At 45.4% G+C, this 24,938-nt stretch overlaps 1 protein-coding gene across 4 annotated transcripts in view; it reads right to left on the bottom strand.

The window, feature by feature from the left end:
• Positions 1-1,708: 1,708 nt before the first annotated feature.
• DNAAF9 (dynein axonemal assembly factor 9) overlaps positions 1,709-24,938 on the bottom strand; it is a 148,242-nt gene continuing 125,012 nt past the window's right edge. For 3 of the 4 annotated variants that reach the window (XM_057528941.1, XM_057528942.1, XM_057528943.1), the window contains 8 exons: positions 16,782-16,917; positions 14,180-14,266; positions 10,795-10,901; positions 10,394-10,468; positions 8,218-8,423; positions 7,002-7,067; positions 5,668-5,761; positions 1,709-5,091 (listed from right to left, as the gene is read on the bottom strand). In XM_057528941.1, the coding sequence (XP_057384924.1) occupies positions 4,979-5,091; positions 5,668-5,761; positions 7,002-7,067; positions 8,218-8,423; positions 10,394-10,468; positions 10,795-10,901; positions 14,180-14,266; positions 16,782-16,917 (884 nt within the window). In that variant the 3' untranslated portion in view covers positions 1,709-4,978. Of the gene's footprint in view, positions 5,092-5,667; positions 5,762-7,001; positions 7,068-8,217; positions 8,424-10,393; positions 10,469-10,794; positions 10,902-14,179; positions 14,267-16,781; positions 16,918-18,783; positions 23,001-24,938 lie in introns of those variants that run through there. The other variant, XM_057528944.1, reaches the window with a different exon arrangement.

Raw genomic sequence — 24,938 nt, 5'->3', positions numbered from 1 at the left:
CCTTTGGAGAGAGAGGTCGGGTCTTGACTTTGGGGTGCTGGGGCTGTTGGGTGGCACAGAGGAAGCTTACTACCAGGGGAGAGTGAAGCCATTAAGGATAGAGAGGGGGCTCTGATGACATCTGAGACCAGCTGAACTTGATGCTGGTACCACCCTGGACTCCTCTTAGAGCAACTAAGCCATTCCCTTTCCGTCATGAGCTGGCAGTAGGGCCGTGGTCAGATTTTCTTCGGGCATGACGGTTCCCTAGATTATATGATAGAAATTAATACATCAGCATTTCTCTGTGCTCCTCAGAAAGCCTTGTGACTTTCAGCAGCTCCACCTTCTGCTTCAAATCACTTTCCACATGTCTATCCCACCAGGATTCCTTGATTCTGGGACTCTGTCTTGGTCAAGCATGCCCTCAGGGTTCAGTTCAGTAGTCCCCGGCCCCTACTGTGGGCCACTGGTGGGGAGGACCCCTTTCCCCATCCCCGGACTTCTTGGCCTCCAAGTCCTCCTGTCACTCAAAGATCATCCAGTTCTGGAGCTCTTTGCCATTTACTGTCTCCCCCTTCTCTCTGACAATTCTTTGGGGGTAATCCCCAAACCCTGGCGGTTTCTGGGAAGTGCAAGCACAGGAGCTCCTTCAAGGTTCAAGCCCTGTAGGATGGCGCGTGTGGTGGTGTGTCTGGGTGGGGGGGGGGGCGCGTAGCGGGGAGGGAGGGGGCGTGTTGGGAGGCTCTGGGTAAGCCGGTGCTGAGGAGGGTGTATAGTACTGAGGCCAAGACCCCCCCCCCCCCAATTCTCTCGGCTCCTCGCACGGTTTTGCGATCACATAGAGCCTCCAAACCCAAGACCACCTTCCCAACCATTTGAGGGAGGCTGCCTGTGGAGCCTGCACCCTCCCCCTCGGGCCAGCTCCCAGATCTTCCCAGTGGGTCACTTCCTTCGTCCGGAGGCCCCTGCATTGAGGGTGGGATAGGAAGCAGGGTCTCTGTGGACGCCGGCGGTGCCCCTCCTCAGTCGGCCCTTTTTCCGAAACGACAGAAGCCCCTGCACGGGGTGGGTCCTTGAGAGCTCCGGGGATTCCGGCCGACCTCTCCCTTAGACCGTGTGGTTCCAAGGCCCGCCGGCCTAGGGAGCGCCAGGAGGGGTGCTCGGATCTAACCCAGCGAGGGCAGTGACTCTGCCACCCGGGCCAACTACTGTCCCTTCGCGCCTTGCTCATCCCCCGATTGTAAAGCGGGACCGAGTGGCCACCTGACGGAGCTTTGGCCGGGATTAAACCAAGCTACCAGCCTGTGAAGCAGTGGTTCCTATGGCAGCCTGGCGCAGGCGGGGTGCCCCGCAGGCCAAGCGCTGGGGCTGCGGATGCGGCTTCTCTGGGTGAGGGTGGGAGAGCTTATCTCTGGGGCCCCGGGAGACCCCCGCGCCCACAGCCAGCTTCCTCGAGCCCCTCCTTGGGATCTGGGACTCCCAGAGAGTGCCCACTGCAAGCCACGGTGGTCTCCTCATATGAACTGTATTCTCCATGGCCGCTCAGGGGTCTGGGGAGGGGAGTGGAACTCCCGAGGATCCCTCCTGAGGCAGCCCCAGCAAAGAGGCGTCCCGGGGAAAAACTGCGGGGAGGTCCCCAGTCCCAGGGGGAAGGCCACCTCCTGAACCCCCAGGGACACTTCGGGAATACAACAACAGGCAACTACTGGAGGCCCTGCTTGTTCAGTGATAAGTTTATTGGTCCTCAGCATTACATCTCAGTTAACAAGATAAATTCACATACACAACTGCAGGTAAAAAACATGAAAATAATATAAAAATAAATTGAAGGCTACTTTTATATATTTACTGAATTAAGTAGTGTAATAAATACTATAATAAGCAAAAAGCTTCAATCACACAATTGTTTCACTGAAGTTACAGTAGTGTTTGTAAATAGGAGTTTTAAAATTTAAGTTATGAATATTAAAGCACTGAAAAACTAGTATAAAAGTGAATTTTGGCACGTAAGTGAGCTCTTCTGTCATTAGTATTTGACAACCTGGAACAGTGAGGAAGCGATTTCTCACCTACTTTTTGAGGTACAACTATCCATCTAGGTCAGCAACACGGCTGGAATATTTAATAGCTTACAATCTTTGAGTTAACTTTTCCCTTTTGACAAGCCCAAAGAGCAAATCCAGAGCTTATTACTGTGCAAAAAATTTCCGAAATCCTAACAGAATTTAGGAGGGTACTTTTTTTTTGAGACCCACAGGGCCTAGTGTCCAGGCCTCAGGTCACAGCCCCCAGGACTCTGTGGGGCCAACTCCACTCCTTGCCAGTGGCCCCTTCCTAGGGTGATCCCTTTTCTCCAATTTCTGCCTCCTTCCAATCAAAAACAGAAAAATCCCACATCAAAATGTAAAATAACCTATAACTTCAGCGACTTCAACACTATCACACTCACTCGGGGTGATATAAAACTGAAGCTGCTAATAGAAAAGTGGGCAGAAAGCATGTAAGACCCTGGAGGACTTCTGCCTATCCCTAGGAACCTGATGTCTTTGGCTGGATCCCTGGTATCCACTTCTAAGGTCAAAATTTCAAACACAGTGTCATGGCCCTTCCTCTAGAGACAGTCTAAGACCCCACACCTCCACCTGGAGTGTCCAGAGGAATCAAGTGGATATTAATCTTCACATCCAAGACCCAGAGGCCCCAAAGGTTACAGAAGGGGCAGTGTGGGGAGGAAGCATCCTCCCAGCCTCAGTCCTCAAAGAGCTCACACAGCGCACCGCTAGTGTGCCTCTTCACCAGGGGCACAGCAAGTACGCCCCAAGGAATGCCCTTTCGCCAGTGTGCCCTTCACACTCCCAAGCAGGCTGAGGAGTGTCTATGGAAGCCTCAGCCAGCTTTGCCTTTTTGGCTTTGAAACTTAACATTTTGACTTTTTTCAATCACAGTTTCATATTCAAGTTGAGGTAATCACAGTTTCCCCTCTAACAGGAGAGGAATTGGGACAGTGGGGCAAGTTGGTGAGAGAGCATTTCTATGGACAATGGTCAGAAACCAAGACCATCAGGAGGTATAACCCCATGCAGTGTTTAAGACCCACTTTTATGGCGGGCTCCGACCCCTCTTTAAAAACTCTTTTGTGCAGCAGCCAGGAAATGGCTCGAGCTCCTAGAAAGAGAGCTTTCATTTAAATGTTCACAGCAACCCACCTGGAAGACATGGCCTCTCGTCTCCCCTCCGCCACCCTCCCACCCCTGGCTCCCTTTTCTAAGGCTGCTTGAGTTTTTAAAAAGAGCTCGGTAGAGCTAAAGGAAGCTACAGTAACTCATTATTATTTCATCAATTGCACTTAAGATCTCTGTTATTGATTCTGAAGCAGAGGCAGGCCCACTGTGGACCCCAGCCTCTGGCCAGCTAGAAGTGAGGAGCTCCCAGACTGGGGCTCCACACCTGGGCCCTTGTCACCAGCAGCTTTGGGAGCTGGGACTGGAGCACATGGGCCTTTCAGAAGCCTTTCTTCAAGCAAGAGTTCTTATTAAATGGTATTTGGAGTATTGTTCATTTGGCTTCAAATGAAAAATTTTTTCTAATATAAGTACATTTTACTAACAAGCCTTTAACAACTGCTTTACTACTTGCATGCAGGCCTCTGTGTGACAGACTACATGTGCTCCATGGGTTTTCTGTCTCTCCTCTGTGCCAGGATCCTTTCTCAAAAACCCCTCTACATTACTAGAAACTTTGCTGGTTTTGCCTATGTGCTCCTTCCTAAGGCATGCAAAAAAATACGTGAAATTCAGAAAGCATTTACAATCTAGGCAGCTGAGGCGCTGAAGTCCTAACAGACATCACCTAAGTATCTGTGCCTGCGACCTTCCTCTTCCCCACACTAATTCTGGAGGTCAGGCATGGGATACACTTGAAATTCCCCTCTGCTTTTTAGTCCAGCTGAAAACAAAGCTACTAGAAGGAATTCTAACTTGGATATTGGAAATTCCTGGTCCCCTGGAGCCAAACAAATACAAGGCTAGCAACGATGCTTGGAGACGTGAGATTCCTGAAGGTTGGGCTGAAAACCAGGCCTTCCCTGGCAAGACTGAGGGGAGGTATGGGTGCTGAGACTGAACCCCCTTCAAGTGAAGATGCCCCATAAGCAACCAGAACCCTGGGCCTAAGACTATGCAGTTGCAGGACACTGCCCTTAACAGTGAGGCAAAGCGTCACCAAGGAGGCCTGAGCAGCAGTTTTTCTCGTCCCCGAATGAGGTAAACCAGAGTGATGACATGAGGAGGCTCAAAACCAGTCCCAAGGGGGGCTGCTTGTGTCAATTCAAAAGCCACATACTTCTGGAAAGCAACAAGTCTTTCCCCTCTGTTTAGTCCGTAAGTGAAATTCCCTCATTTTAGAATAAGCTGCTGATCTCCGCCCAAGCTGTTGGCTCTGTGGGTTGGGACTGACCAGGGCTTGTGCTGTTCCCTCTAGGACTGGGCACAGGGTCAGCAGGGCCCAAGCCTTCAGTGGAAGGGGCCTAAACAGGGAGGCAGGCACTCCACTGGGGTGAAAGGCTCTCCTGGGGTGATGTCTGAGGCCCGAGGCCTGTGGTGGCCTGGGCCCCCAGGCATGGCCACAGTTTAGCAGCCAGAATTCTTTATGTCCCAGCAGTCACTCTGTGCAATCCAAACGCTCCTCCCCACCCTCACACACTGCTGCAACAGCCCAAAGGAAATACTGTTATCAGAGACCCAGAGGTCCTGGACTGCCGGCTGCACACAAAGGGCAGCCCCTGTCTGCTCATCCTCCATGAGGACCCCCCTCCCCCGCCAAATCAGTGGTGCAGGTGATGCTCTTCAGCGCTGTATAGAGAATAACGACAACATGCACTCAAGCCAGCACACAAAGGCCAAGGAGAACAAAGACAGCCCCTCTAGGGAGAGGCCTCCGGAAAAGCTGAGGTTAAGACACCCCGTTTTAAAACGTCCATCTCCAGGGTCTTCTTCCTCTAGGGCTTCTGCTCAAAGAGGTCATGATACTCCTGCTGCTCCAGCTCGCGGTTATACTTCTCGATTTCCCGGTTGGCTTCTTCCACGTAGTCATTCATGAACTGGTCCATGACTGGCACCTCATTAAGGAAGAAGGCCCTGAGCCTGGGGGACAAGGGAGCTGCCAGGCCAGAGGAATATGTGGACAGATGAAGTAGGGGACACTGAGGTAGTGAGTGCTCAGCCTGCACAGAAGGTACCTGACTGGTTTTTTTAATATACTGGCAGCACCACAGCTGTAAAGAATGTGACAGGGATTGACACAGGGCCCATCATGAGCTCTTAGAACTGAGCCCTTCAGCTTTCACTAGCCCACAGCAGCACCCCATCCACCTTTTCACAAATTAACTACTGTAATCAGACCCAGTCTCCAACTTGTAAATCATGACTCCCTGATGACCACAGGATGTCACCACAGCTGCATTTAAACTACAACCCACAGAGTAACCTCAGCCATCATTGAATGAAGAATAAATGTAATTTTAATGACTCTAAGAGGACAAAATGAAAAGTCAGCCTCTGTGGCTTGCCGTGTATTCCCAAACCCAGCCGGCACCAGGGGCTGGGCTATGATGGCTCTAGCAGATACCCTCTTTACAGCCAGGTTTTCACACACCCCCAGCCTCTCTACCCCAGATTCCAAGGATACGTGGGTGAAAATCAGTCTTGTCACCAAAGAAGTTGACAAACTGGGTGCCATTATAAAAGTAACCTGCAGGTAGGGGGTCCAGGTGGCGTTTCACCTGTAGGAGAAGAGTCCTGTTAGAATTATCTGACCATTTTCTATCATTCACTCACTCATTAAAAACAAAAACAGGGACTTCCCTGGTGGTCTAGTGGTTAAGACTCTGCACTTCCACTGCAGGGGGCGTGGGTTTGATCCCTGGTCGGGGAACTAAGATCCTGCATGCTGCGTGGTGTGGCCAAAAAAAAAAAAAAAAAACCCCAAATCAAACAAGCCTATTACCCTAGCAAAATAACCCACTTTGCCCTGTGGAAGGCTAGGTGTGCCAGGGAATTAACACCATCCTCACAGCAGCCATCAAACAATGACTGACGGAGGTCCTCCCACCTCTCAGGGAGGAACTCGAATTATTCATGGGACTAAGCCCCAGGTGCCCACAGTGGTACTGGTTTGACAATACACGATTCCTTTCTCTTACTTTCCCATTTTCCTAATAGTGTTTTCTAGAATCACTTCCAAAATAAACTACCTGTGCTCAAATCCTTGTTTAAGGTGTGCTTCTGGGGAAACACACACTGCCTGCCTTCTGAGGTGCCCATGGGGTCCTCACCAGGAACACCCAGAGATGCCCAGGCCCTGGAGTCAGAATAAAGGGGCCCTCCTCAAATCCACATCAGGGGCTCCTGGAGGCCCAGAGTCCTGCCCCACCTGCTCATTACTGGGACTTGTGACACAGCTCATGCTGAGACCTGGACTCTCTGTCCCTTTTAACCTTTGCCCCCAAACCCATCAGGAAAAGGCCTCAGTGGGTATGGGAACTGGGGTAGACCCTGGGAGTCAGCCTGGAGTCTGAGAGGGCTCCTCAAAGGGCCTCTTGTCCTGGCCTCAGGATTTCACAACCTGCCCATGAGCAGCTTCAGGATCTAGAGTTTTTACCTGGGCCCTCGCTGGTTTCTCTGTGGTTTATCTAGGACAGAGGAATGGGAGGAAAGGACTTCTGCAGCTGCTTGAACACGGTGACAAAACAGACCTCCACGTCACCTGTTTCTCCCACAGGCACTAAGTTCTCCTCAATTTCATAACCACATCACACCAGAGGTCACCCCGCCCTTCTGAGGTTGCAAGGCCAGGTGAGCTGAGGTTTCTCTTTACCCAGCTTCCCTCTGTGGCCTGAGAGAAGCAGGACCTCCAGCATGCCCTACAAACAGCCACCTCACTCAGGAATCCTAAAGATAGAGCTGCGCAAGAACAGCCTTGGGACACCGAGGGGACTTAGGCCTCCAGGGCAGGGTACTCACATGGATGTTCCTGATCTCCTGCTGGGTCAGCATCCCCCTCGTCTTCAGGGCCTTCCTCTGAGGCTTCTGTGCAGAGATGTAAGGAGGCGTCAGTTTCCAACAGAGCTGATGGGTACACGGGAGGGTGAGGGCTCAGGGCTCTGGGGGCCAGTTACATGACTGAGATGCCAGCAGAAGGGGAAGCACAAGCATCGTCATGGACTGGATACAATATCCTGCCTGTCTGCCCCTTGAGAAGACCACTTTCCCACCACAGAGCCCTGCGGGCCAGGGGGGAACAAACGGCAGAAGAGAGACTGATGCATTTGCAAATAGGCATGTTTCTGCCTCTTTGCAGATTCTCAATCCTAAGCCCCACCAGTGACAGACATGCAGACAAAAGAACTGGAGGTCTCACAGTCAAATACCATTTAAGAGTTTATCTAATGAGTCTGAGAAAGACCCAGTCTGCAAGCAGTCATTCCTTAGTATAAAAGACAGGTCCCAACTGAGCATGTACAGAAGACCCAGGCCCCAGACAACTCTATTTCCAGAGCTCTAGAATAAGCTTAAGCTCAGACTGTGCTAAGAGACTTAGAACCCAAAGCTAGCAGCATATTCGAGGATTTTAACTCCAGTCCGGATTTTTTTTCTTTGTAGTATTGGACTAAAGATGCTTGTGTGGATCTATAGGCAAGCCTCCTCTTCCCCTGTACATCTCTCCAGGGCCTCCAGGCTCACTGCTGTCTATGCTTGGAGTCTTGGTTTGCAAGGGACTCTAAGCATATCTTTGTTGTTTTTCCTTTCTAGAGAGAGAACCAAAGTACAGGAGATGCTGGGCTCAGAAGACAGGAGAGCCTATGAATTAGGTTTAGCTAAGAAGACATTTTTGAGTTTAGAACACTAAGCTGATCCAGGGTCCACATGGAACAACTAAGTTTCACCTAGGTCCTGGTTAAGCCATCTGATAACTCCAGTCTGCCTTGGGAAGCAGGACTGGAAATGACTTTGAGAACCTGGGCTCGCAGGGTAGGCAGCAAAACAAGTCTGCCTGGTGTTTGCCCCAGGGGCTTCCTCCCACTCTCAGAGTCCCTGAAAACACTGGCTGAGCCTGTGAGGGGTGAACCAGTGGGGAGAAAGCAGGGAGAAGGTGGAGGGGCTTCTGCCTCAGGTCCAGTAGCAACTCTGAAGTGTCTGGTCATATCAGTGCCAGGTCTGTCTGGGCTTTGGAAACCACCTGCTTAGCTGACTGCCGCAGCCAGTCCTTGACACTTTCTTCCTTCAGGGAGCAGCCTATGAACACGAGGTAGCATTCCTGCTGCCCACTGCTGCCTTGAGGTGTGCTTCTGGAGTCAGGCGGTGGCGTGGGTCCCTCCAAAACTGGCACGATGCTCAAGGAATTGGCCAGAGTGTTGTGGCAGACCTCCATGGTCCTCTCAGAGTCTGCAAGGAGAACACTTTAGTCCCTGAGACCCTGCCCCGAAAGGAGGTTACACTAAGACTGGATTAGTGCAGCTGTGGGGGACAGATTCACAAGATATGCAGGAGGGAGAACTGACATGACTGGCAGCAAATTATAAAGGATGAAGTAAGAGAGGGAGGAACAATGTAAGTTTCTAGCTAAGCTGATTGGGTGATCAGGTAGACACCATTAACCCAGAAGGGGACTACAAGAGGAAGAAAAGGTTTGCAAGTGGGAGAAGAAGAGTTTGACTCTGCATCTGCGGCATTTGAAAGACTGCAGGACCCTGAGTGGGAGGCATCTACACAGTCGTTAGAAGAAGGGAATGGCTGGGGTCACCCCTATGGAAGAGGTAGTTGAGGAGAAGCAAGGAACGCTCCTTTGGTAGAGGTGGAGGGGGTGGGTCTCAGCTGAGGCCTGAGAGTCCATGGGAGGAGGGCAAGCTCAACAGTACAAGTGCTGCAGGAGGGACACATGGGTGGGAACAGAAAAGATGTAATCGGGTTTATAAGCTGAGGAGCTGGGGGCTAAGATATACTGAAGACACAAGAAAAGGGTAAGGTTCCCCAAACAGGCATGATGAGAAAGAGATCTAAAACAAAGAAAGGTTTACCTTTAACAAGAAAGGGGTCAAGAGTCAGTTTAAATAAAAAAGAAAAGGAGGTGATGATAGGGGAGAGGGAAGAGAAGGTGGGGTCTGTCAGAGCCTGAGGGAAGGAAGTGGGCTTGAGTAAGGGGCTTGTATAGAGGGGCCAAAGTTTCAGATTCAATAACATAAATTAAGCCAAAGGTTAAGGACCTTGAGAGATTCTTTTATAGAGGCTCTGCCACCTAATTCTCCTATCTGAACCCAGATGATTCCATGCTTACAACTCTCAGTGGCTCCCTGCTGCAGACACCCCCAGTTACCTGCCCAGCCTCCCCTTCTTCCTCCAATACCAATTCCCCATGGGCAATGGCAACTTGATCCTGGCCAATGAGAAGTCTGCTGAGGAACTGATAAAGACACCCACAGAAGAGCCAGCTTCTTCCATCAGCTGGCTGTTGTGTCTGGATGTGACACCTAGACCTGCAGCACTACCTGGCAACCATGAGGGGTGGGAACCTGAGGAAAAGCTGACACCAAGAATGTAAGAACACAAAAGCCATACATTACCTGGGTCTTCAGTGGCCTTGCTATGCTGCCAAATCTCTTGACTTCTTGCTATGTAGCTAACACCTGCTAGTTGAGCTGGGGTTTTCTGTTATAACTGCCAAAGATGCCCTAACAGACACACTCCCTCACTTCCTCCCCTGGGACCCAGACACAGTAAACCCTTTTTGGTTCCTGAAACATGCCTTTTTTTGCCTCACATCCACAGCACATGCTCTGCCTTTTCCCTGGAACATTCTCCCCTTTCTCAATGTTGAGTTAACTGGCTCCTTGTTTTCACACCTTCCCTGAACCCCAGCCCAGGACTGACAGACTTCAGGTTGCAAGGGCTCCAGGGGTCAAAGGCTGATAAACAGGTTTACTGAACAGAGGGGAGGAGAAGGCAAGTGGAAGGCTTGAAGACTTTGGCAGAAACGGATCCAGAGCTGGAAGGCTCAGCATTGGGGTAGCTCCTGGTGACAGGTCTAGGAGGAGGCCATGGATGGCTCAAGAGGGGTGGAGTGTGAGTCTCTAGAACAAGGAAGTCAAGGAGCTGTGAGGAGAGGCCCTGGGCAGGTTCATCCAGGGGCAGGAAAACAGATCCTCCACTGCAGAGCAGAAGGACCTGGAGAAATATTGGGACCCTGACTGAAAGGGATGACTGGAGGAGCCTATGGTGTAAGACCCAGAGGGGAGGGTTTTTTGAGAGAGTCTAACAGGCATCAGTGGTCTGCAAAGCACCAGCAGAGGCTATGAACTCACATCATGAGATGTGAGCACTCCACAGAGTAGCGCTCCCAAATCCAAGCGCCCAGTTACCTGAAAACTTCACTTTGCCCAGGATGTGGTAGATGTTTCCAGAGAAGGGACTTGGCTTGATAGAGGACTGAATTGCTGGTGGAGGAAGAGGACAGAGTTGTTACTCACCTGGGGGCAGAGGCCAAGTCCAAGGTGGCACAGCTGGGAGGGTTAGGGACTGGAAAGGCACCTCCTCTAGGGTCCAGGGTTCACAGGTACCCCCACTAGATCCTCCCCCAGTGGCTCTGCCACTATTCCCAGGGGTAAGGGACTCCTGGGTCCTCAGATTCTTCTGCCTGCTTTCAGACCCAAATGGTGAGAAGAGACAGCACACACAGAATGCTAAAATGGTGCCAGGAAGTGGGGACAACTCTGGGGCATTCTTTTACCAGTGTCTGGGACATGTCCCGGTCAAGGCTTACCTTTACACTTGGCCACAAAGCGAGTCTTCTCCAAGGGACGACCAAACCATACACAAATCTGAACCATTAATGGAAAGACCGATCCAACATCAAATTTACCTTCATACCTTAAAAGGTTTAAAAAATTATAAATACAAGTAATTGGGGCTTTGAGTGTTACTACATACTACATTGGAAAGAACTACATATCACTTATCATATTTGAATTCTCCCTTAATTGTATGTCATTTTGTGTACAAAGCACTTATTTGAAAGCATTTATGTCTCTTTCATCTTGAGACTGAGAAGCATGTTTGTCCCCTTAGAGCAGGAAGGTCTTACCTTCTTTGGACTAGCAATTCCTTAAAGTCAAAGACCCCCTCTACCTTTGAAGCTTGCCAGTATCCCAACTGGGATTAGGGGTCCCTCCTGGTACCCTTGGAGCTCTTCCTCAGGATCCCCTCCCACTCTCTTCAGGGCTCCCACTATGCCCCACCCTCACTGAGGGCAGTTTAACAGACTACATTTGGATGTGCAGTCTCTCCAGAAGAAACTAAAGGGCTGGGGCATCTCTGATCTATTTTCTCAGTTTTGAGTTCAGCAGACATACTGACTGCCAAAGACTCATTAAGAACGCAGCATTTTAAAAATTTAATTTTTTATTATGGAAAATTTCAAAGATATGCAAAGATAGAAGGGTAGTGTAATGAATTCCTACCACCCAGCTTCCAAAGTTATGAAACTGTCATTCCTTCTTTTGAATGATTTCATTGAGATGAATCCCTTGATTGGAATCAGTCCAGGAGGGCATAACATCTCATGGGTAATTTATACCACCACCAGCAGTAGATGAGTGTACTAGTTTCACAACAATTCCCCCAGCAATGAATTTTATAGATATTTTTGCCTAAATGTAACAGGTGTCAATCAAAGCAACAGTGAGGCACCATTTTGCATTTGAGTATTACCTACATGGAATTCTGTTACCACAGTTGCCATTTATACTTGCTCTTAAGTGGACTGTTCACATCTATCTAATATGGGTTACTTTTCTTAAGTATCTAAACAAGCTTCCCAAATACTATATTAACCCTTCGTCACATTTGATGCAAACACTTCCCTCCAGTCTACTGTATTTTCTTATTAGTTTCCTTTGTTGAAAACTGCACTGCAGTTTTGAATTTTACATTGTTGAAAGTATCTTACTCTTTAAAGCAACTTCTTTAAAGTAAGGTGGTGGCATAACATTTTTGCAAGACTGACATGTTCTTTTTGTCCTCTCCCCATCCAAACATGAGATTTGGAGACCACGGGCTTCTCAGGCTTCTGTGTTCAGAGGCTGTATCCTTAGAGGAATTTGGAGGGGCCAGGGGAAGAGTACAAGGTTTCCTTACAGACTAGGAACAAGCCCTTCTACCAGGGGAGGTGGGGGTGGAGTCGATGACAACAGAGGGCTGTGGGAAGGGAATGGCTGAGAATCTGCACAGCACAAAGCTGAGCACATCCTGCAGCTAAAGCCTGTTCACTCTGAGGTGGTGGCCCTCACCCAAGGAGAGAGGGGAGTAATGTATAGCGATGAGCAAGAATCTGATGACTGCCATCTTGTTAAAAGAGTAAATCATCTGATTCCTAGGAATGAACTTGGAAGGGAGGGCCTGAAGGGTGATTCTGAGGCCCCTCCATCTCTGATTCTCTACAAGGACTGATCTTCCTGATAAAGGAAGATTTCAGACTCTAGATTCACAGAGACTTCTAATGAACTCCCTCATACCTGGCTCTGTCCTAGATCGGTCTGCCTCCAGAAAAGTCTGTGCCCTGAACTAGGTTAATGTATGCCATGCCCACAATGAGTTGGTATGGACTGGAGAATAGGTGCTTCCCTAGGCACCAGGTGGAGATGACAGAAGTCTCAGGACCAGGCCCAGAGGTGTGGGCAGCAAAAAGGTCAGTAGCTGCAGCCACTGGAGAGGAGAGTTTCACCCCAGAAGCTCCATCTTTTTCTTTTTAGCTAAGATATTATTGTCTTGTTCAGGCATAAAGAATGATCCACTTACTCACTGTTTAAGTATGATGTGACTCAAACCAGAGGTTCCTTCTAAAAATAAGCCTGAAAACCTTCAATTTTACATATTGACCTTTTTTTTTTTTTTAAACAGGATAGTACAATCAGTTTTTTGCTGGTACAAAATACTGGTGATGTAAGGGGTGGTTGGAGGACACACAGAGGTGGCTGAGGGAAGTGAGTGAGGATAATAAAGATGATCCAGATCAACATGAGGGATCAATTTTGGCTAAGCTTTAACAACTGTCTTCCCCTGAACCTTCAACAGAGCAAAACTAGTTATCCATTCCATACAGGGACAAGTGCAGCATGGTGGTTAAGAGTACAGGCTCTGCTGTACAGCAGAAATTAACACAACTTTGTAAATCTATTATACTTCAAAAAAAAAAAAATACAGGCTCTGAAGCCACACAACCTGGGTTTGAAACCCAACTCTTTCATTTACTTGGACAAGACATTTAAGTCCTTGCTGCCTCAGTTACCTTATCTCTAGAATGAAGAAAATAATGGAATCCACCTTGCAGGCTTGGTTTGAGGATGAATGAGATAACACAGGTTGAACTCTTAGAGTGGCACTGTGAACAGAACTTTCTGTGATGATGGAAATGTTCTGGGTGTGAACTGTCCAAGACAGTAGCTGCTAGTCACAGGTAGCTGTTAAGCACTTGAAATGCGGCTTGTGTGACTAAAAGGCTAAATTTTAAATTTTACTTTATTTTTATTAATATACATTTACATTTTATTAAGTAGCCAAATATGGCTAGTGGCTGCCGTACTGGAGAGCGAAGTCTTAGAACAATGTGTAGCACACAGTAAGTGCTCAAGTGATGCTGGAAATATGATTACAGTGTACTTCACACTCTCTTTTCTCTTCCTCTCCTATCTGGAGGACAGGTTCAGGCTAGGAGGCCACCTGCAGAGCACAGAACATCCCCTGGGCCACGACAGCAGGGAACCTACCTGTCAGATGGGAACCCTAGAGGACTGACTATTCTCAGGAGAGACTCTCTCACCCGGGAGGGTCATAACTCCTTGGTTCCATGGCGGCCACCTCACCCTCACTAGAGGCTAGAGGAAACAAAGGATACCATTGTGCTTAAGGCCTATAAGATGACTCCTTAAGTCTCAACATCCAGCAAGGGTCTCAATTTGGACCCCAAGATGTGGATCACTGGGCTTCCAGCAAGGCCAGTGGTTACTGGGACATGGCAGGTTGTTGCAGCTGCCATTGTCACCCTCCTAGAGCACACCTGGTATTTTCACTTTCTCTTTTTCTGTCCTGTAAATAAATAAATCACTGAGTTTATAAAGAAATCTTAGCTACTTTTCAATGATGATACTTGCCAGCCAGGGTACATTAGATATCGAGATCGTAGCATCTGAGGACTTGAAAAACTATTTTCTGAGAGAATCAGTTCAATGTCTTCATTCCTTTGAAAACATACAGAAAATCCAGGTTAATTAGACCTATTAACCTTAACCTGTACATTCTGCTTACTCTCTACACCCCCATACACACATACAAGTACATACGTATATTTTTTTTCTGTTATTTCACCCCTAAATACTTTAGTATGCATCTCTAAGAACAAGCACATTCTCTGGAAGAACCGCAACAGTATTATCACACTGAGGGAATTTAATACTGAGGACAAGCAGCACTGGTATCACATGGGAGCTTGGTGGAAATGCAGGATCTCCAGCCTACTCCAGACCTACTGAATCAGAACCCTCGTTTTAATAAGATCCCCAAGAGGTTCATATGCACATTAAAGTTGGAGAAGTATTGATCTAATATACATCCATTTTCAAATTTCCCCTTTTTGGGGGGATAGGGCACTCAGGATCCAATCAAGAATTGCTCATTAATTTATAATCTTTATTTTCCTTCAGTCTGGAATAATTCCTCCAACTTTTTTTGTTTGTTTGTTTCTCATGGAGTTGACATTTTTGAAGAGTACATGCCAGCTGTCTTGTGTCCCACAACCTGGATTTGTCTGGTTGCTCCTCATGATTAGATTCAGCTAAACATTTCTGGCAAGATTAATGGCCAAGTGACATTGTGTCCTTTCCACAGTGTCACGAAGGAGGCACATGACGTCAGTTTATCCCATTAGTGGTCTTGCTAAGTTTAATCATTTGGTCAATGTCATGTCTTCTAGATTAGAGCTCTCCATTGTGAAGGTACTTTTCCCTCTTTGTAAGTAGTAAGTAGTCTGTGGAGTAACAGATACTTTTTATTTATTCATTAATTAATTTAATTTATTTATTTATGGCTGCTTTGCATGTTCGTTGCTGTGCACGGGCTTTCTCTAGTTGCGGAACAGCAGGGGCTACTCTTCGTTGCAGTGCGTGGGCTTCTCAGTACAGTGGCTTCTCTTGTTGCAGAGCATAGGCTCCAGGTGCGCAGGCTTCAGTAGTTGTGGCACATGGGCTCAGTGGCTGTGGCTCGCGGGCTCTAGAGAGCAGGCTCAGTAGTTGTGGCGCATGGGCTTAGTTGCTCTGTGGCATGTGGGATCTTCCCGGACCAGGGATTGAACCCGTGTCCCCTGCATTGACAGGCAGATTCTTAACCACTGTGCCACCAAGGAAGTCCCGTGACAGATACTTCGAGACAAGTGAGTATCCTTTTCCTCAACAATCTGTCATCCACTGCTTTTAGCATCCATTGATAATTCTTGCCTAGATCAAGTATTATATGAAAGGTTACAAAATGCTGACTTTCTAGTACTATAAATCCTTATTTATTCATTAGCTAGCATTCTTCTATAAAGAAGAGCTTTACTGTTCTGTCCCTCTCCCTTTTTTTAGTATCACCACAGACTCATTTTACTCCACGTGCTATATAATCCATTATTATCATGGTTCTCTCATATACTCAAGTTGTCCCAAATTTGCCTAGTGGGAGCTTCTTAAGCTAGCTTCTGTATCCTTTCGACATATCTCCACTAATCTTTGAATACTTCCCTGCTTTTCTGTCATAAAATGTACTAGGCTCACCTTGTACTTTCACTCCCTAAACCTGCAATCAGCCAATTCTCCAAAGAGTGCTGATACCTTGTAGCGGAGATTGGTACTTAGAAATTAAGATCTAGAGGTAGAAGTATTAATTGCTATTATTATTTCTAGTCCCTTTTAATGGAAAGGGTATTATTTCTGGTCCCTTTTAATGGAAAGAGCTAGGGAATATACTTTTTTTTTTTGAAATGATGAATTTATATCGAGTCCCCCAATTCAACTCCAACATTTGCAGGGTTTTTCCTTACCTTTCCCATTTCATATTTATAATCTCCCTTCTCTAATCAGTGATGTCGTTTGGAATCAGGGTTCCAACAGAGGATTATGCTCAGAAGCTACTTGAATTATTTTGCATATGTACGGTTCTTATTACTTTGGTATACAGATGGATTCACTTTTTTGTTTGTATTTTTTCCCTCCTTGTTGACTTAATTTTTGAATGTGTAAAATATGTGCAATGCTCAAAAGTCAAAACTATATGAAAAGTATACACCTTTTAGCACCTTATGAGCAAACAAAACTGCTATATGACAAGATGTTTTCATACATACATACACACAAAGTCACTAATTCTCTATTTTTAGTTTGTAATTTGAACCCAGGTCTATGAAGTAAAGATATAATTTCCCTATGTTTCTATGCCATTTCTCTCACATCTTAACACAAAGAACATTGAAAGAGTCTTGACTTCCATCCTTTAATGATGAGAACGTGAATGCATCAAAACAAAACATCTCAAAACAGTACAGGATATTAACATGTGGGGTCCTCTTGGTGATTTTTACACAGCATCAAAAGCACTTCAAGACCTGACTTTTATAAATGCTCAGGTCTTTGATACAGTGGAAAGACCCAGTGGGCCATAGCCAGACTGCTGCATCTGAGAAAGTGGCTGGTCCTGCGCAGTGAAGTGAACTGGTAAGTTTACCTGGTGACAATCCCATTTTCTGCAAGAATGAAGGCTGCGGAAGGATTGGCAGCTCTGATGAGGCTCTGCAACTGAATGAGGAGAGGGTGCCTCTGCTCTGTGGTGTGACTGGTGAACACAACATTACTCACCAGGCCTGGGGAACAAAACCAAAAACAGTTCAGTCTTTATAGAGTCCTGACTGGGGCTGAGGGTTTGCACAAATGTGAGCCCTTGCTCCCTCCCCTGATCATCCCTTCTAGCAGCCCCCTCATGTAGACACCCCTGACACCCAACACTGATATACATAGCCATCATTCTGCTCCTCTTTCTGCCACTGCAACCTCTTGGAGTGAGTGGCCTCAACTCTGTAGCTGCCTCACCTCCTAACCTCCTCTGTCTTCTTAATTCCGCTTTGATACCTGGAGCTTTTTCATCTAAGGGCCCTTTCTGTATCCCATGTACTTAACCTCATCAGGAACTGGTGCCAGTGACTTTTCACCAGTTCAGAACACAGACGTGTACCAAGCACAAACCATATGTCAGGTGCTAACCATTCTCAAAGAGTGCACAGTCAAGAAGTCTCACCCGTGGACCCACAGTTCCAAGGTAAGTGCTAACAAAGATATTCACAGAGTGACACAGTAAGGAAGGGTGGCGCATGTAAAGAGAGGTTGTGGAGTGGGCCACAATCACTCTCAACCTTCCTGTGAAAATATAGAAGTAAAATCCACAGCACTACAGATAATTTTGAAATCAGAGAATTTGCCACATCCCACCATGCCAACACAATTGTAATATCTCTTCCATACTTATGTTTACATGGCTAGGATCACAGCATATACACCATTTCTGCTATAGTATCATTTGCATTTGTGCTATTCAACCATTTTTATTCATTTAATATTGTGAAAATTTCAAACATATACAAAAGTAGAAAAAAATAGTATAATGAACGCCCACGAGCCCATCACTTGGCTTCAAGAAAGATCAACATTTGGCTAACTATTTCTTCTATACCATACCCCAACCTTTTCTCCTTTCCTCTCCTTCCCCACTGGATGATTCTGAAGCCAATAACAGACATCCTATTATTTCATCCAAAAATATGTCAGTATGTATTATCATAAGATAAGGACTCTTTAAAAAAATGAATGATTAACAATAAATTCTTTAATATAAAATATCTAGTCCATATTCAAATTTTTCTGTCTCAAGAATATTTTCTTAATTTTTTAGAAACAGGAACCAAACAAAGCCTATACATTATATTTCACTGATGCATCTTATAATTCTCCTTCAATCTATAGTTTTCTTCTTACTTCTTTGTGATTTATTTGTTGAAAAACTGCATCTTGTATATTTCTCTCAGTCTAGATTTTGCTGATTGCATCTCCATAGTGTTGCTTAACATGCTAGATATATCTGGTTTATAGATTCAATCCTTTTTATTATAATCTAGCTTTAAAAAAGTTCTTGTTCTTTTTCTAACTTCTTAAGTTGAATGCTTAATTCACTATTTAAAAAAGCCACAATGAGACAGCATTTCACACCTGTTAGAATGGCTGTTCTCAAAAAGACAAGAAATAAGTAGTGCTGGTGAGGATGTGGAGAAAAGGGAAACTTGTACACTGTTGCTGGGAATGCCAATTCCATAGTGGTACAGACACTATGGAAAACAGGATGGAATTCCTCAAAAAATTAAAAATAAAAGTACCATATGATCCAACAATTCCACTTCTGGAATATACCAGAAGGAACTGAAATCACTATCTTGAAGAGCTATCTGCACACCCATGTTCATTGCAGTATTATTCACAATAGCAAGATATGGAAACAACCTAAGTGTCCATTAGTGGATGAATGGATAAAGGAGATATAAGATAGATATATCTTATATATTAAGATATATCTATCTTATATATGATATGATACATATATGAATGTTACTCAGCCATAAAGAGAATGAAATCTTGCCATCTTGCCATGGATGGACCTCAAGGGCATTATGCTAAATGAAATAAGTCAGACAGAGAAATACCATATGATCTCATTATATCTCATTTATATGCAGAATCTAAAAACAAAAACAAAAAACAAAAACAAAAACCAAGCCCACAGATACAGAGAACAAACTGGTGGCTGCCAGAAGCAGGGGGTAGAGGGTGAGAGAAATGGGAGAAGAGAGTCAAAACGTACAAACTTCCAGTTATAAAACAAATAAGTCATGGAAATGTAATGTACAGCATGGTAACTACCGTTAATAATACTGTACTGAATAACTAAAAGTTGCTAAGAGAGTAGATCTTAAAAGTTCTCATCATAAGAAAAAAATTGTTTTGTAACTATGTAAGGCAATGCATGTTAACTAAACTTATTGTGGTTATCATTTTGCAATGTATACAAACATCAAATCATTCTGTTATACACTTGAAACTAATACAATGTTATATGTCAATTATATCTCAATAAAAAGAAAAATTATTTCTTGTTTAGTAACATAGTAACTTAAAGGTATATGCTTTCTTTTGAATTATTTGGTACAGAAATATTCATGACAGGTTGTAGATGGTGTCCTTTATCATTAAAAATTGCCCTTTTATTTATTTATTGGCCGTGTTGTGCAGCATGCGGGATCTTAGTTCCCCGACCAGGGATTGAACCCGTGCACCTTGCAGTGGAAGCACGGAGTCTTAACCACTGGACCACCAGGAAACTCCCAAAACTGCCCTTTTTAGACTCTTCAATATTTTGCCTGGTATTCAACCCTGCTGTTATTAATATCAACCCCATTTCTTTTTGTTTGCATTCGTTTGTTATATCTTGTCCGTTCTTTTATCACCATCCTTACTTAGTTTTAGATGCTCCTCTTGTACAGAACATCATATAATTAGATTCTATTTTTTGGTTTAATCTGAGATACTTTTCCTTTTACTAGGTGTTTATACCATTTATATTTACTGACACTTTGTTTCTGTTACCTTGTTTATGTGGAATTCTATTCAAAAAAAATTTTTTTTAACTTTTAGCAGTATGATTTCTGCATTCTGTTTTCTGCTTTCCTTCTGATAAGTGGTGGGCTTATAGTCTGTTTTATGTTCTTATGATAGCTATCCTTATGTCACCTTTAGACAATGTCTTTTGACTTTTCCATATGACAGACAAGGAAGTTCATATACCCTTAAATTTGTCCCACTTCTCCACTATCACGTTCTGGTTGGTTACATTAATAATTTTATAGTTCCTCTAGTGGATACTTATTTTTTTTTAAAGTTTTACTGTTCTTATAAATTTATTTATTTATTTATTTATGGCTGTGTTGGGTCTTCGTTGCTGCGCGCGGGCTTTCTTTAGTTGTGGCGAGCGGGGGCTACTCTTCATTGCAGTGTGTGGGCTTCTCACTGCAGTGGCTTCTCTTGTTGTGGAGCACAGGCTCTAGGAGCGTGGGCTTCAGCAGTTGTGGCTCGTGGGCTCTAGAGCACAGGCTCAGTAGTTGTGGCGCATGGGCTTAGCTGCTCCACGGCACGTGGGATCTTCCCAGACCAGGGCTCACCCCCGTGTCCCCTGACTTGGCAGGTGGATTCCTAACCACCATGCCACCAGAGAAGCCCGAGTGGATAATTTTGTATCTTTAAAGAGTATAACTAACTCTTTACAACTTGACTTAACAGCTTTAAAATTTACTGATCTCCCACTTGAGAAGATGTAGAGGTAATATCTCTCTCTTGTTGCCTCCTAATTTTTTATTAAATATAATTTCATTTATAGGTTTTTGAGATTTTCAACATTTATATTCTATTTTGTAATAGCATTCTCATAGGTGTTATAATTAATTTTTTTTCTCATAAATTTATTTATTTTATTTATTTTTGGCTGCATTGGGTCTTTGTTGCCGCGCGTGGTCTTTCTCTAGTTGCGGCAAGCGGGGGCACTCTTCGTTGCGGTGCGTGGGCTTCTCACTGCAGTGGCTTCTCTTGTTGTGCAGCACGGGCTCTAGGTGCACAGGCTCAGTAGTTGTGGTTCGCAGGCTCTAGAGCACAGGCTCGGTAGTTGTGGCGCACAGGCTTAGTTGCTCCACGGCATGTGGCATCTTCCCGGACCAGGGTTTGAACCCGTGTCCCCTGCATTGGCAGGCGGATTCTTAACCACTGCGCCACCAGGGAAGCCTATAATTAATTCTATACCTAAGAAGGCTCAATGCTCATCATCAATCTTTTTACTAATAGAGACTAGTTTTATAAACGATTAGTTCATAAGTGAATGTCTCTAAATTATGAGACTTCAGCTTTCCTAAGTAACCTTGTAATTGTAGGATCCTGAATAATGAATATTCAGTACAGAGGACTCTTACTAATACTGTTTACTTCAGTCAAGTGTTTTGTTTTTTAAAGGATTAGCTGTACTTAGTTTTTGAGGGCAAAACTCATAATGCACAGAAGGGTTCACAGAGAAAGTAAATTCCCTTCCTATCCAGCAACCTACTTCTTTCCCTGGAGGCAACCATATTTATCAGAGTTTTCTTCCAGATATGTGCTGAGTATTTACAAGTAAATGTGTATGTATACATTTTTCCCACAAACAGTGGCATACTATACCATTCTGTACCTTGTTTTTTCACTTAAGCCCTTTTAAAAAATTTTTTGGTAAAGCTTACTTCTTCCTTACAATCTTCTCTAATACCTTACCATCCCAATCCTCCCCTCATGCCACCTTGCTGTCTCTTTCTCTGAGCTACGAGAGCTCCTTTGAATAACACAGGCAGTGCTTAAAATATAGGGCTTATATTTTTATTTATCTTCTTCATGTATGTAAAAAGATAGCATAAGGTAAAGATTAAAGCATGGGTTTTTAGAACCAAGTAAACCTGAGTCTGAATTTTCGGTTCCACTAATTATTCATGGGTGACATTAGGCAAATTGCTCAACTTTCTCTCTGAGCCCAAATTTCCTCCTCTGTCAGATGGGAACACATATCTCCAGGTTATCTGTGAAATGCTTTATCACAGGCTACAGAGAGTAAGAACTCATTAAATGCAACCTGACACTACTACCACCACCATCTCATCATTTGGGAATGGGACCCCTACATGTACACCAAGGAGCCTGGACCGATCCATTCCTCAGACTGACAGAGGTGGCTGTGGCACACCTTAGCCACAGCAACAAGCAGGAAGGTAAGTCACATGACTCTCACCAGCCTAGGCTGCTGAGCCCATGGTTTAGATGAGTGGCTATCACTGGTTTGAAGGCAACTTCCAGGACCCCTGGCCCCTGCCTCTGGTCTGAGGCAGAAGTTAGTGATACTTCCTTCCTCTCACCAATCATACTTATAAAAAGTGTTCCAAAACTCTAAAGACTGAATCTAACCTCATAAACACATTCCATTCGCAACCAGGGAACAGGGGTTAGGAGCTTCATGTCAATGCTCGTGTGTAACAATGGGGACAGGGCACACACAAAGGGTATACAATATGCCTAGGATCATAGATGTCAGGAGGTAGGGCTCGACTGCTGAGCACACAATCTGCTTCCTGAGTGCTTACACACTGTTTGGGAATCTATTGGTTCCTTGGTTCTGAGACATGAGTCCTGCTCTTCGCAGGTATCTGTTAGTGCTCCACAGCAAGTCAGTCGGCCTTAGGTAAATATGGCCCATATGCCTCTGCACAGTGCTTGAGAGACCTCTGAGGATTCAAGGGTGGGTTTCCTCAATGACTTCCCCTGACATCCAAGTGGTCACTTGGTGAAAGGCACACCGACTGCCCAGTTCCCCAAACCTGGGCCATCGTCCATCCTCCACTCTCAGTCCCTGCTACCAACTGCCTGGTTTAGACCACTGCTCTCTCTTCACTAGGTTACTGCTCATTCTACTTCCAGGCTTCCTTTACAATTCATTCTTCCTACTGTAGTAAGAGTAATCTTTCAAAAACATAAATCTGATCAAGTCACTTCTCTACTTAAAATATTTAATGCATTCCAATTATTTTTAGGCTGATATCTAAACTTCTTGGCCTGCTTGATCTATCTGCATGCTGCACTTCCTCAGGGCCCTAGTCGTACTCTAATCACCATCAGGCCTTCAATCTTGCTGTTTCTTCTGCCTGGAGCCATCTTTTCTCTCGTTTTTTTGAAGGAGGGCCAACTCCTCCTTCAGGGTGTAGACAATCTGAATAGCACCTCTTCCAGAAGCCTTTCTTAATCCCCCAGGACTGGGTTACAGCAGGCATTAGATAAAGATTTGCTGAAAAAATGAAAGAATGAATGAAGTGTAATAAAAGACACATGCAACCTGACCTCCGAGGCAGCTGCCTAAGAAACTAAGCTATGGGTGCCCACATGCCAAAAATTCTCCCACTTGCAGGTCTGAGCAAGTACCATTCATCAGACAGCCATCTGGAAAGGTTTCTAAGATTTATTAGTATATATATATTTTTGGTGCAAAATTGATAAGGTACAAAAGGGTGTTCAAGTTTCTTCTTCCTTTCTCTGGCACCCTGAGCCTTATTTCTCCTCCCCAGAGGCAACCACTAATAACCAGATTTTGGGTATGCCTCCTCAGATAGTCTATGCATATACAAGTATATAGGAATATACAGAACCACATTTTCTTAACAGCTTCTCCTACACTTAAAACTTCTATTCTCAAGGTCTTCAGGTATGGCCTAGATGTGGTAACAGCACAAGACTTAGGAATTCAAATGGAGAATATGTCTGCATTTTGTTTATTCTATTTTAAAAAGGTTCCTCACATGCCTTCCTTGTTCATAAGCTTTAACATTAAGATGGACCATCTGCAGTTAGAGTTTCAGGAAAGCCTCCTAACAAAGGTGACACTGGTAGTGCCTGTGCTCCCATTCCCATTTAGAAAGGTCACTCTGGAGGCTGTGGGGAGGCAGTGAGGACAGCCTGCTGAGCCTACTGCCAGAACCCCATGTCCTGGTGCAGCCACAGGAAGTGGCTGGGGCCTTTGGAAACTGAGTAAAGCAAGGCCAGGCAGCCAGGCCCAGAATGTGGCACAGTGGGGTAGCAGGCAGCGTTCTAGAAGGCTCAGCACATTCCAGAGATGGCAGTTATGGGAGCCGGCTCCTGCAAGAGGCCCATGACATTCCCAGGGGTGGAAGACAAGAATAGCTGTGGTGGATCTTGCAGTGAGGAGTAAGGAAAGGCTGAGAGAAGATCTATAAAGGCCCTAGGACACTACTTAGCATCTTCTTGGGCAGAGAAACTGGAGAGTCAGACTACTGCAAATGTGCCAACCTGAAGTGGCATGCAGCAGGGTCACAAGCACAGGCTTGGCCTGCCTGAGAAAAGGCTAGGGTCTGAGATTCTGACAGACACCTTGCCCAAAGTCCTGTCTGCCCCATGAGTACCATGTAGACAATCACTGTGAGCTTTGGATTCTAGGTCAGGAATTGGACATAGAAAAGGGGCTTTGCTTTGTGGAGAAACAAGCAAAAGGATTATCCCCAGCATTCCTTAGGCCAGCTATGCAATCTGCTACCTGCCAAGAGGAAATGCCATCTTCAAGGCAAGGTACAGCAGTTATCTGGAGCACAGGGTGAAGAGGCCATCATGAGCGGTTTCATCTTGCTTGGGCCAGGAGCTTCCTTCTGCTCTGTTATCAAGGAGTGGAAACTCTGATTTGGCCAACGTCTCACCAGTCTGGGCTGTGAGTGAGCAGGCAGCCTGGACTGGCCCGTTCCCGAGTGGAGAAACATCTCTGAGGTCTGTTTGACCATCCCAGTCTGGCTAAAGACTTCCAGCAGCCCAGAAGAATACAAATCTCACTTCTTTTGTCTATCTACAGATACATCTAAAAGCAGGTCATGGTAGTAAATTATCTGCGCTCTGTTTTAAAGCCAGCATTATAATGAGCCTTGCTTGTTGTTTAAGGATTGAGATTATTTCCTAATCCTTGGATTTCTGTAATACACATCATCTTGTGGCTGCAATACAGTGCTTTTCTCATTGTAAAATAATCCTTTGTTGTAAAAGCAATGAATCAGGGAGCTTGACTCATGAACAGGAGCGAAGGGAGGCAACTGCTCCCTTGGGACATGAAATGTTTGTCTACCGGTGGCAGATCCTACCTCTAAGAAAGCCACCAAATCTCTGAGGAGGAAGAAGTACTTGCATTTTATCTCCTCTCTCCCCAGAGGGTCCATGCCCATGGTGAATT

Source organism: Balaenoptera acutorostrata, chromosome 15 (assembly GCF_949987535.1).
Source record: "Balaenoptera acutorostrata chromosome 15, mBalAcu1.1, whole genome shotgun sequence".
In the NCBI taxonomy this organism is placed as follows: Eukaryota; Metazoa; Chordata; class Mammalia; order Artiodactyla; family Balaenopteridae; genus Balaenoptera; species Balaenoptera acutorostrata.
This window is presented reverse-complemented; position numbering and strand designations above follow the sequence as displayed.